The sequence below is a fragment of the Chinchilla lanigera genome, unplaced genomic scaffold, assembly GCF_000276665.1.
Source record: "Chinchilla lanigera isolate Chin_1 unplaced genomic scaffold, ChiLan1.0 scaffold00061, whole genome shotgun sequence".
Taxonomy (NCBI): domain Eukaryota; kingdom Metazoa; phylum Chordata; class Mammalia; order Rodentia; family Chinchillidae; genus Chinchilla; species Chinchilla lanigera.
In genome coordinates, this window is record NW_004955462.1 from 14,728,302 (window position 1) to 14,740,965 (window position 12,664).

General features: G+C 42.3%; 1 protein-coding gene across 3 annotated transcripts; it reads right to left on the minus strand.

Moving 5' to 3' along the window:
* Window positions 1–507: 507 nt before the first annotated feature.
* On the minus strand, window positions 508–12,039 carry LOC102022571 (low affinity immunoglobulin gamma Fc region receptor III-like). 3 transcript variants are annotated; one of them, XM_005398310.2, is made up of 6 exons: window positions 11,925–12,039; window positions 9,165–9,290; window positions 8,327–8,347; window positions 7,868–8,125; window positions 3,616–3,870; window positions 508–2,300 (listed from the first exon to the last, which is right to left on the minus strand). In XM_005398310.2, the coding sequence occupies exons 2-6, from the start codon at window positions 9,247–9,249 to the stop codon at window positions 2,134–2,136; spliced, it is 786 nt and encodes a 261-aa protein (XP_005398367.1). In that variant the 5' UTR covers window positions 9,250–9,290; window positions 11,925–12,039; the 3' UTR covers window positions 508–2,133. The 3 variants fall into 3 exon arrangements, with proteins under 3 accessions (XP_005398367.1, XP_013376888.1, XP_013376887.1); XM_013521434.1 differs by having other exon boundaries at window positions 9,165–9,624; XM_013521433.1 differs by lacking the exon at window positions 11,925–12,039 and having other exon boundaries at window positions 7,868–8,122.
* Window positions 12,040–12,664: the final 625 nt, after the last annotated feature.

Here is a 12,664-nt window from a genome sequence, read left to right on the forward strand (position 1 = left end):
CACTTAGCCCTAGAGCAGTTGTCTCGCATGTGCACAGCCCTGGGTTTGATCCCTAGCATCAGACAAACATATACACAGTTCTATTCACTTAACCTCAAAAGTTGGGGATATCACCTTGAAGCAGGCTATGAGTATTCATGACCTCACACAGTCATATTTTTATTTTTTTTAATGTATTTGTTTATTTATTTATTTTGGTTTTTTTGAGACAGGGTCTTGCTATGCAGTTCAGGCTGGCCTTGAGCTCCTTTTGTAGCCCAGACTGGTCTCGAACTTGCAACCGTCCTCCTGCCTTAGCCTCCAGAGTGAGGGGATTATAGGTGTGTGCCACCACAACGGGCTCATATTTTTAATGTGTTTGTTTGTTTTCTGATATTAGGTATGGAACCTCAGGCATTCACACAGGGAAGTCACTTAATTGCTCAGGCTGGGCTCAACCTTGTGATTCTCCTACCTTATACTCCCAAAGGGCTGGGATTACAGGTAGGCCACACCAGGCCTAGTTTATTTTTTTGACTGATCTCTTCACAGAGGTTCAGCCATAGGGAAGTTTACACATGCAGTGCAAATTTTGTACATACCGTTAAACATACCCATTTGTGTTTTGTAGCGTAGTTTGCTTATCTTTTAAAGTAGAACAGACATTAAAGTAATGAGTTACATATTGTGAACTGAAGGGATGATTATCACCCAACACTGACCACACAACAAAAAGCAATCTGTATAGTAAAATTTATAGCATGATCCAAACTATATGTAAAGATCTGTCACACCAACTCCCATTTTTTAAACTTTATTCTTTTCATTAGTACGTATTTATTATACTTATGGATCACATTCATCATAGAGAATTTGGACCTGTAGACAACACATCTTACTCATATGTTCTTTTTTTTTTTTTTTTTTTTGGTTTTTCTCTGGTACCGGGAACCGAACTCACGACCTTGCCAGGCAGGTGCTTTTGCCGCTGAGCTAAATCCCCAGCCCCACTCATATGTTCTTAACCAAGTCATTTCAACTATCTGAGCCACAGCTGCTCTGGTTTTAAAATGAGGAGAGTAGACAACCTTGTTTTTAGGGTCAAAAGGTCTCTGATTTCAAACTTTAAGAATTTATTCCACAAATATTTACTGAATGCTAAATCACATGGCGCTGAACTAGGCACTAAGAATATAGCAAACAAATAGACAAAGGCCTCTCCTGGAGCTTACATTCAAATGGTGGGGGGAGGGCCAAACAAGAAACATGTAGTACATCAGTTGATGATAAATATAATGTAAAAAAATAAAGCAGGTGAGGAGAATTAGAAGTATGATGAGGCGTAGAATTATACTGAATAATCAAGGAGAACCCACTGATAAAGGCACATTTGAGTAAAGACCTAAATGATATTGTCTTGGTCTGATTTCTGTTGCTATAACAAAACATCTGAGAGAGGGTGAGTTTTAAAGAAAATAGGTTTCTTTATCTCACATCTCTGGAGGTTAGTCCAAGATCAGGTGGCCATGTCTGCTTGGCTTCTGATAAAAGCCTTATGTGCTCCATGCCCAACAGAAAAGTGCAAGAGCAAACAGGGCATTAGGAAAAAAGAAAATAGCCAAACTGCCATCATGGCTAAACTATTCCCTCAGGAAAAGCATTAATCCATGTGAGAGCTAAGCCCCCAAGACTCAAACACCTCCTCCTGGGCCCCATCTCCCAACACTGCTGCCCTGAGAACTAAGCTTCAAAATGAGCTCAAACCATAGCAGACATGAAGAAGCATGACACATGTATCTAAAAAATAGCATTCCTGGGAATGAAACAGGAAATAGCAAAAGCTGTGCTGAAGTATAATTCATGTGTCTAAGAGGACAAGAATATCCAAGAGTAAGCACAACAGAGGAGAAGGAATGAGGTTAGAGAGACAATGAGGAGCAATATCACATGGCATCTTGCAAAACACTGCAAAGGCTTTAGCTTTTACTCTAAGTGTGAAGGGAAGCTATTTAATGGCTTAAGCAAAGAAGTGACCAAAACAGGTGATTCCTTAGCCAAGGCTGCTTTCAAGGAGGGGCTATAGGAGAAAGAAAAGTGTGGCCTAAGAGATGTGCTGCCACTGATGTTATGCCATAGGATGAAAAGTCATTTATCCTAAATGTCCTTGTACCATCTGACTTGATTCTTGCAGTCTGTCATTGATCTTCCAAGGTCTCTCCGTACAAGGAAATACAGCCCTGTGTCCACTGCAAACATCAATCCCATCACCAGAGAGAAAACGAGCTGGTACCAAGGAGGAGACATGAATGGAATTTCCAGACCTGATAGGAGAGACGAAGAAATAGAGAAAATAATAGTCATTAAAGTAGAAATGTGAGGTCCCCACATTTAATAATAAACAGTGGGCCTTTAATCATACACACATTTAATAATAAACAGTGAGGTCCCCGGTAGAGAGCCTTTGTGACTTCACCCAAGCCAGGGGCTTAAGACAAAGTCAAAAGCAGATAGGTAGGTCAAGAAGTCTTCAAAGGATATCTTTGTCTCTCTGGATATCTTTGTCTCTCTGCATTCCCCCCAAAGCACTAAATCAGCATTTCTTAAAGGACAATGTGGCATATCTATCTGAAGTTAGGACAAAGATAAGTGGTCACCTTGGTTTAGCAATTGCATATGAAACACAGTTTAAAAGTTTTCTGCTGGGTGTGGTGGTGGAAGCCTGTAATCCGAGCTCTCTGAGAAGCTAAGGCAGGAGGATTGGAGTTCTCCCCTCACCTTGGCAACTTAGTGACTGACTGAGATGAGGCATTGACTCAAAACAAAAAAATCAGAGGCCGGAGAGAAATGTACCTCAATGCAAAGATCCTAGGGTCAATCTGCAGAACCCCACAATAAAGTTTTCTTTACAACAGACTTCTTAAAGCCTTTAACAAGCATTGTGAATATAAAAGGAAGGAACAGAGCATGCAGCATGTTCCACATCGATCTGACCACAGAACCCTTCATTCCAAAAAGCCCCTAGGGAGTTGCATGACTGGGGAGCTACAGAGTCCACAGACCACATCAGTGGATCTTCATTCACTACCTCCTCTGAGCCTAGGACTCTCCAACATCAGTCTGTCATAAGTAGTTTGTGATGCCTACTGAAAAGGCACCACAGGAATTGCTTAATGCAAAATTTCTCAATAATAGACACAGGCCCAGTTCTTCATGGGTGGAGAGGTATTCCCCAAACTCATTCAGCTGCCCTGAGCTATAGTTTGAGCTTAGGCTAGGAGGTCATTAGGCAGGCACAAGCCTCAGAACCCTTCAGGCAGAAGGACACAAAACAGGAGTGGTTGAAAAGAGGTAGAAAAGAGGGAGGCTGATTATGTCTGGCAGATGTATTTGTGGAAAAGAAAAGATGCATCTTAAAATTGAGTGAATGGCATCCACTTCCATAATCCCAAAGGAATACACTGGTATAGAGCAGCATATCCACACAGCAGTCAAGTCAGCTAGAATTTTGAGGGTCCTGTGGACATTAAGAGGACCACTCAGGAGAATGCCATGTACCGAAACCTAAAAAGGATCAGTAATCCCCTCTCTAACCAGCCTTCCAATGCCTAAAGCTCCTTCAATAGTGCTGGCTCTTACCTTGGACAGTGATGGTCACAGGCTGTGATGAGTGAGACGTCCTTCCTATATGTCCTGTGCAGTGGTAATCACCACTGTGATTGCGGTTTGCATGTGGGATGGAGAAATTTCTACTGAGAGAGAAAAATTTCTTGGCTATTCCATTCTGGTAGAATGTGACCTTTGCCAAAGGCTTGCTATTCCAGCTGTGGCACCTCAGCACGATGACGTCCCCCTCCTGGAAAACCAGCTGAGGAGTCTGGAGCAGCAGCCAGTCTGAAAGACACACAGGAAGAAAAACTTCTAATGGTAAAATACCAAGACCTTTGCAGGAGCTCAGGGCTACACGACTCATAGAACTTGCAAAAATATTGGGCGGCAGCTTCCTGGCAGATGTAAGCATTCCTATACAGGGAAAATACGGTATTATGCCTGTGGGAACTCTGAAGGATAGGAGTTTCCAGAAGATCCAAAGATAAACAGCAGATATTTAAAAGTAATGTTGAAGAAAGTAAAACACTACAATTACATAGGAAAATTAGTGCATTTCAGCAACTGTAGAAGGTACTGAATAGGATCTGAAACCTTTGATTTCCTATAGATACAGGATTTGCTGTCTGGTAATTATTAATTTAACAGTGACTCTTCAAAAAGTTTGGGAAGTGAGCTATGTGGCTACTAATGGTATTAGCAGCAAGTAGAGCCTTAATAGTGAAAGTCACTCTATTTATTTATGTATTTATTTTTTGTCTTTTGGAGACAGGGTCTTCCTATGCAGTTCAGGTTGGCCTTGAGCTCACTTTGTAGCCCAGGTTAGTCTTGAACTCGCAACCATCCTCCTGCCTCAGCCACCCGGAGTGCTGGGATTACAGGCATGCGCCACCATCCCCTGCGAGCCACTCTATCTTAATCCATTCAGGTTGCTATAACAAAACAGCATAAATGGGATGGCTACAAACAAAAGAAATGTATTTATCACAGTTCTGGCAACTGAGAAGCTTGAGATCAAGATGCCAGCAGCCTTTGCATCTGCTAAGGACTTTCTTCTTGGTTTGTAGAATTGCCACATGATCACATGGTAGAAGTGATAAGAAGCCCACAAGCCCCTGTGAGTCTCTTTTCTTGAGGGGGCAGGGGCTTTTTTATAAGAAATCTCCTCTCAGTCATGACTCCATGCTCACACATATAAATCACTTCCTCAAAGGCCCTACTTCCTCTACTGTCACCTTGGGGATTAGGGTTAACATATGAATCTTAGGGAATATAAACATTCAAGACTAGGGCTCTGAGAGTATTGGTAGATTGTTTGCCTACCATGTAGGAGCCCCTGGGTTTGATCCTCAACTATTAAATAAAGTTTAAGTGAACTTTAGAAAGTTCACACATTTTATTTGTGAATTCAAACACTGACTATTTGAATTCAGTGTTCAACTGTGGCTCTGAACACAGGGTCACTGGAGAAAGTTTTAAAATTAAAGTCATTTTTCCCTCCTTGCCTATAGACACTCTCACTCCCAGCCACCCCTCTCTTCACTGATGGTAGAGTAATTGGGTTCCAACGTTCTGCTATTTTGAAGGATAAGTCCTAAAGAATATATTAATAGATTTATTAAACAAGAAACTCAAATTGCTCTGTTACAGAAATAAGTATCTCAATTTATTCTATCTTATTAAAATGAAAATTCACTTCTGAGACTAGTATTCTGGATAGGATAGGCAAGATAGTGTGACTGAGACAGCATGGAACAAAAATCTAAAGTCAAAATTCTTAGGGGCTGGGGATTTAGCTCAGCGGCAAAGCGCCTGCCTGGCATGTGCAAGGTCGTGAGTTCGGTTCCTGGCACTGGAGAAAAACCAAAAAGAAAAAAAAAAAAAGATTCTTATTTTGGCTCCTATCATTAGCTATTGAGTGTCCCTGGGTTTAAATTCCTCCAACAGAACTATGGGGTTAGGTGGTAGCTCTCTAGCAACTCCAACTTTTTCCTTATTCTTCTTTCTTTCCTTTTCTTTTCTTTTGATGTTTTTTGTTTTTTTTGTTTTTTATTTTGAGAAAGGGTCCCACTATGTAGTCCAGACTGGCCTTGAACTTGATTATGCAGCCCAGGCTGACCTTGGACTCACAATGATCCTCCTGCCTCAGCCTCCCAAGTGCTGGGATTACAGATGTGGGTCACCATACCTGGCTCTAGCAACTCTTTGGACTTAAATTTTTGTTATGTGTAATTTTACATTTTTAATAACAAAAGTCAGAAATACCATCTCTTTCTAGAGAGGAACGGGTACAAAAAGCAGAGGTGAATGATATCACTGAGCAGGTTTTTTAGTGTAACCTAATATTTATTTATTTTGCAGTGCTGGGAATCAAATCCAGGGCCATGTGCATTCTAGCTAAATGTTCTACCACTGAACGTTCCACAAGAGTGCAGTCTGCTTAGAGTGACTCTATCACAGCAGTCTCTCTGGTAGAGCAGGACTTAAAGGGCCATTAAAAAAAAAAACTGCCTTCTTTATATTAAACAGAAAAGTCTAAAGCATTGGGTGCTTACAGGTACCACCTACAGGGCTTATGCACCGAGGCACAACTGAAATTAACTACTCATATTTTCAGACGTTGGAGAGGGGCAGAAATAGTCTAGGAGTAGTTTCCTCATAGAATCTATTAAACTGAACACACCTCCTATTTACATAAAACTAAATCAGGTCATGTAATTCCTTTCACTATAACCGTCTCATGAGTTACAAAATGTTCAGCCATTAAAAGAATACAATCCTGTCATTTCCAACAACATGGATGGAACTAGAAGTCATTATGCTAAGTGAAATGAAACAACTACCTTGGGGGAAAGACAAGTATTACATAATCTCAATCACACACAGAATGTTTTTTAAAATGTTGATTTCATCAGACATGATAGTATACACCGGGAAGTGGGGAGGGTGAGGTAAGAGGATCACCTCAAGTTCAAGGCCAACCTGGACTAATAGTGAAATCCTGTCTCAAATAAACCTAGATAAACAAATTTTTAAAAAAGGTTGATTTCATAGAATGTGAAAGTAGAATGGTGGTTACCAGTGGGTAGTGAGAGTAGGGGGGAGGGAGGGCTGGGGAGAAGTTGGTCAGTGAGTACTGAGGTACAGTGAGCTAGAAGCAAGATGTTCTGGTGTGCAGTAGCACAACAGGATGCCTACAATGAACCATATATTCCAAAAACCTAGAAGAAAAGACTGTGAATGTTTTCCCTATAAAAAAAAATGACAAAGTGTTTGAGGAGATAAATTGTGTTTAACCTGATTGAAACATTACACAATATACACATGTATCAAGCCATTACATTATACCACTAATATACACAATGTTTATGTATCAGCTGAAAAAAATTTAATTTTTACAAAAACTATATCATAAATTTTCATCTCATTCAGAAATAGAAGTCCAAGTCATTGTGACAGGGTATCAGCCTGCACACCTTTAACCAGATTAGATTCCTTCCTTGGGGACCCGGTCTCCCGTACTCCCGGGCAGAATGATCTCTTGGTAGACTGACCTGCTCATACTTGACAGGGAGGCTCCCACTGTGAGCCTTTGCAGGTCTCTACCTCCAAGTTCTCTGCTTCACCACAGGAGAGGGGGGTGCTTTTATGAAATAGGGACCTCCTTCTGCTTCTCTCACTTGCAGCTGCCTCTCTGTGGCCTTGCCACAGTCTTGCTCAATCAAGACTGAGGCAAACACAACCTAATATATGCTGAGGAGCTTCTAAGAAAAGGGGTGGGTAAAGAGAGAAATGAGCCAGCTGTGGTGATGCACATCGGTAGTTCCAGCACTCTGGAAAACTTAGGCAGGAGGATCACAAACTGGAGCCTAATCTGGGCATCTTGCAATTTAGTGAGAACCTGTCTCAAAATAAAAATAAAAATGCTAGGAATGTAGTTCAGTGCAAAGGCTCTGTTTCAATCCCCAGTACTGCAAAAGAAAAAAGAAAAAGAAGGGAAGGGAAAGAAAAGGAAAGGAAAGGGAAGGAAAAGAAAGGAGAGGAGAGGAGAGGAGAGGAGAGGAGAGGAGAGGAGAGGAGAGGAGAAGACAGGAGAGGACAGGAGAGGACAGGAGAGAGGAGGGAAAAAGAAACGGAAGAAAAAGAAAATGAGAAGGCAAAACCACATCTAGCAAGTCACGGTGCTTCCCAGAAGTCAGGCCAGCCTCCTTTCCTCCCATCATCTACAATGTCAGCAGGTTCCCCTCACCTGGTCCTCCCAGCCCCTCCATCCTCTACTGACCAGAAATCACGTCCAGATGCACAGGGTCGCTCAGGCTGGTCCCTCCCCCCTGGCACCTGTACTCTCCACTGTCGTTGCTCTTGGCCGTGAACCTGTAGCTGGGCTGGACCTGGGCGGGGATGGAGTTCCAGTTGTGGAACCACTGGGTGGAGTGGTTCCCAGGGCTGCGAGCACCCTCGCAGGTCAGAGTCACGCGGTCTTCCCGGAGCACCTGGATCCATGGGGGCTCTCGTCTCACCATGGCCTTTGGGAGATCTGCTGAGAGGCAGATAGCAGAAAGGAATGTAAATAATTAACCTTGGAGGGGTCATGGATTCCAAAGAAGCATGAAATAGGGGCATTGCGCATGTCAAACTGAAACCTGATTTTTGGTGGTAGGCCTTACCTTACAAAATAAGTACAGTGTCTTATTCAGAGGAAACAGCACCATCAAAACAAGAAAGCAAAAAGCAAACTCACCAGTTAGCCTTTCTCCAGAAGCTGTAAAAGAGAAGTGGGTAAGTCAACACAGAGCAACAGAAGAAGATAATACAGTTAAATTGGCCCTGGTCACACGCTCTTATAATCCCAGCACTTTGACAGACTGAGGCAGGAGGATTCCAAGTGGGTGCCCAGCCTGGCCAATTTAGCAAGACCTTGTCTCAAAATAAATTTCTTAAAAGGACTGGGGATGTAGCTTAGTGAGGAAGCCCTGGGTTCAACCCCAGCACACACACACACACACACACACACACACACACACACATGCACACACACATACATATACACAGTGTGGAAGAAGAAGAAGCAGGGTAGAGGGAGGTGACTTGGGCTCCTTCTTTTTTCATGACCCATTCCCAGACCCTATTTGACAGGGTGTGGTGGCACATGTCCGCAATCCCAGCACTCAAGAGGCTGAGGCCGGAGAAACACTGAGTTTGAGGGCAGTCTGGGCTACACAGTGAGTTCAAGGTCAGTATGAACTACATAGTGAGACCCTGTCTAAAAAAAGCCTGTTTGCAGTTAATCTTCTATAAGAGCATCCTTTTATCTTATCCTCCTTACCTTATTTCTATCCATATGACATGACTACAAAGTACTATGGGTGTTTGAACTACAGGGAGCTTCTTAGACATTGTGAAAGTATCTCCAAAATCTGACCTTAGGAACCATGGAAGCTATAAGAATTCAGGGTTCTCTCTTCCCTTTGTCTGTCCCAAGCTTCTAGGACCCACACCTGTTCCTTACAACACTGTCCCTGGAGTCCAGGTAGTAGCAGTGGCTGAAAGTTCCCTCTTCCAAAACGACCCCCACTCACCCAACAGCAGCAAGATTGTCAGCGGTTGAAACAGCCATCGGCTGCGAGGATATACATTCTCCAACATTTGAATCTTCAAAGTCATGCCAGGTCTGGGCCACAGTCCAGAGAGGGTTAGGAGATGAACTTAAGAAAGAGGAAGGAAATTGTTTCATCTTCTTGTACATGTGTCATGAGTCACCAGATTCTCTTGCTGCTAAGAAGTCATTAACAAGTCAAGGAGTGAAGTCTGCTTTACAGTAAATCCCTCTGTCATGTAGCCCCTTGCTGTGTCTTCGTGGAAGGAAGCTCTGAGTTGTTGCTTCTCGGTGTGGAACCTGATGCAGGGACACACCAGGAGGGAGGGCTGGGGCTGGAGCCCAGGTTCTGGGGCCCAGTTCAGTGTTGTTCCCACTTCACTTCCTGTTCTGCCTTGCTGGCTAGTACAGAAAGTTCCACAAAAGCTTCAACTCAGACAAATCTAAATTTGCAACCAAAGAATCAATGTTAAAACAATAAAATAGGATAATTACCTTCAGAAAACATTCAATCCAAGAAGGTCTTTAAATGTACCATGGGTGAGACTACCCTCCCTGCCCCTGCCCTCCACATACGTAAATCTTTAAGTGCAAGATATAAATTTGGTAAGAAACTCATAAAGCAATTTCAAATGCCTTTTTTTGTTGTTGTTGTTTTTCCGGTACCAATAATCAAACTCAGGACCTTGCACTTGCCAGGCAGGCGCTGTGTCACTGAGCTAAATCCCCAGCCCCTCCAAATACTATTAAAAGAAGGAAAATGTAAGGACAGAGGTCTGTAGGTGAGAATATAAAACAGGAGCCTTCTTAGGTCTTCCAGCTAATCCAGACTAAAAGGAGTTAAAAACAAACTTTACTAGGGAGAGTCCCCTGGGAAGCAAGTCAAAGGCAGGGATAAAAAAAAGAGAAAGATAAAAAAACAAAAAAAAAACACAGACAGATAAAGAAAGGCACCAAATGGCCTTGGGACTTGCACCAAGAGACCAGAAAAAGAGCTGACAGGCAGGACACAGAGAGAAAACCAGGTGCACAAAAGATGTCACCTCCACCTCCAGTTAAAAAAAAAAAAAAACAGGAGAAGCAAGGGGGGCTAACTTTAAGGCAGTATGTACTCACACCTATGCACTAACATGTACACTTATATATGTATGTGTTCACTCTACAGTCATATTATTCACTTAGAATCATTATGGACTACAATAGATAGCCATACACCCCCTCACTAGCTCTAAGCTCACTATGAATAAGGCACCCTCTTGCCAACTAGCCACCTACGCCACAGATAAGGCCTTAAAAGATACATCAAGGGCAAATAACAGACAAAAAAGCCACACATAGACCATGGAAGAAATGACGTTAGACAGAGGTGCCGGAAGCCCTTCCAGTTAAGGCAAGTTCTGGGTAGAGGGGAAAGAGTCATTCACCGCCCGCCTCTGATAAAAACAGCTGAAAACAAAGGGCCCAGGGGTCCTCCGTCTTTCTGGGACACTCTACACTGATTCTTTCTTATCAGGGTACCTATCCATCTTCTCCTCCCTCCCTCCTTTTCTGCTTTACAAATAGTGTCTTGTTTATTAAATTCTGTCCCTCTAATTTCTTATTAGGGCTGAGTTTCTATCCAGGTGGGCTGCTCCAACAACAGAGCAGCAGTGCTTGTCCCCCAGATGCAACAGATAACACTTTTTTTTGTCCCTGTATTCACTCTCTACACACTTCTGACACCAAATTTGAGAGTTTTTTCTACACAAAGCAATTCTCCATCCCAGCCCTACTATTCCATTCTGACATTATCTACCTGGAATTAGCATCAGATCCCACAGTTTGAGCTTTCAGTCCCACAAGAGGGTCTCCTTTCAGGAGCCAGTGGCAAGTCAGGGCCTCATCTACTTCTGACTGATGGCTATAAATTAGAAGTTCCTGCTGGCCCTTGTGACACAAGCCTGTAATTCCAGCACTCTGGGAGGCAAAGACAGGAAGATCATAAGTTTGAGCCCCGCCTGGGCAACTGGGTGACTTATGAAGAACCTATCTCAAAATAAAAAGTAAAAAAGGGCTAAAGATGGAGCTCATGAAAAGACCTGGGTTCAACCCCCAGTGCCTCAAAAACAAAGCAAAAAACAAGAAACAAAAACCCTCTATTTCTTATGTAATTCATTTAGATGAGGAGTTACTACCTTAAGTGGGTCCCTAATGACCTGTGTCCTTATTGGAAAGGAAAATTTGGATACAAAGACAGACCCATACACAGGGAAAACACCATGTGAAACTTGGAGATCTACTGCCACAAGCCAAGTTACTACCAGAAGCTATGGAACAGATCTTTCCCTGCCTTTCAGAGACAGCATGGCTCTACACATATCCTGAACCCCAACTTCTAGCCTATGGAACTGTAAGACAAAAAATTACTGTTGTTACATTGGATATGGATACACATGCCTGTAATCCCAGCACTCAAGAGGCTAAGGCAGAAGGACTGCCACAAATTTGAGGCCATGCTGGGTTACATAGTGAGTTTAAGGTTACACAGTGGTTACACAGTGAGTTCAAGTGTGAATTGCAGAGTGACAGCCTGTCTCAAAAAAAAAGAAAGAAAGACAGAAGGAAAGAAAACAAAAGAAAAGGAAAGAAAGAAAAGAAAGAAAGGCCTGTTGCTTAAGCTATTCAGTTTATGGTACTTTCTTATGGCAGCCCTAGAAAACTAATAATTGGGTTATATAAAAAATATTATTAAAACTAATTTTACCTGTTCCTTTTGTTGCAGAAAGACCAATATCAAACCAAATGGAAGATTCTGCACTGAAGAGTTAGAAGACAACTTGTATTACACTAGCAGGCTAGGGAACCTGGAAGCTCAAATCACCAGACCAGAGTCAGGTTTGAGTTCAGTTTAAATATGGTTTGCAAGTGGGAAGTAGATAGCAAGTTATTACATGATTGGATACATGGATTACATGAATTAAGTCATTTGTTGTCAGGCAGATTTACTTAAAAAGAATTGTTTATCATTAGACAGGAACATTCTGGGAAGGAGGGGAGGGGGTGTGAGCGGAGCAAGTAGAGTTAAATGAGTCCTTGACTGGGCCTGTCCTTCGGAGACATGAAGCAAGTTGGAAATAATATATGTTTTTCAAACTAAGGAAAACACAAGCTAGACACAGTCAAGTTGGCCCAGCTTATTATCAAAGAGAAGTAGATAGTCAAGGCTGCCTGAAATACAGCCAGCTATGTGACAGGTAGGATGAGCATAGTCACAGGCTATGAATTGATTTCTAACTTTTGCTATAATATGCCTACAAGTCTGCTATTCTATAAATGTGCCCTTCTGCTTTTGCTGTTTTTAAATGTGGTTACTAGAAAATTTTAATTATTTTTCTTTTGGACAGTACTGGTGTACCTGGCAATATTTATCCTGTCAGGCTCACCAAAGAGCTATTTCTTCCTCTCCAAGCTCTTCATGTGGTAATGTCTGTCTATTCCAAAGCC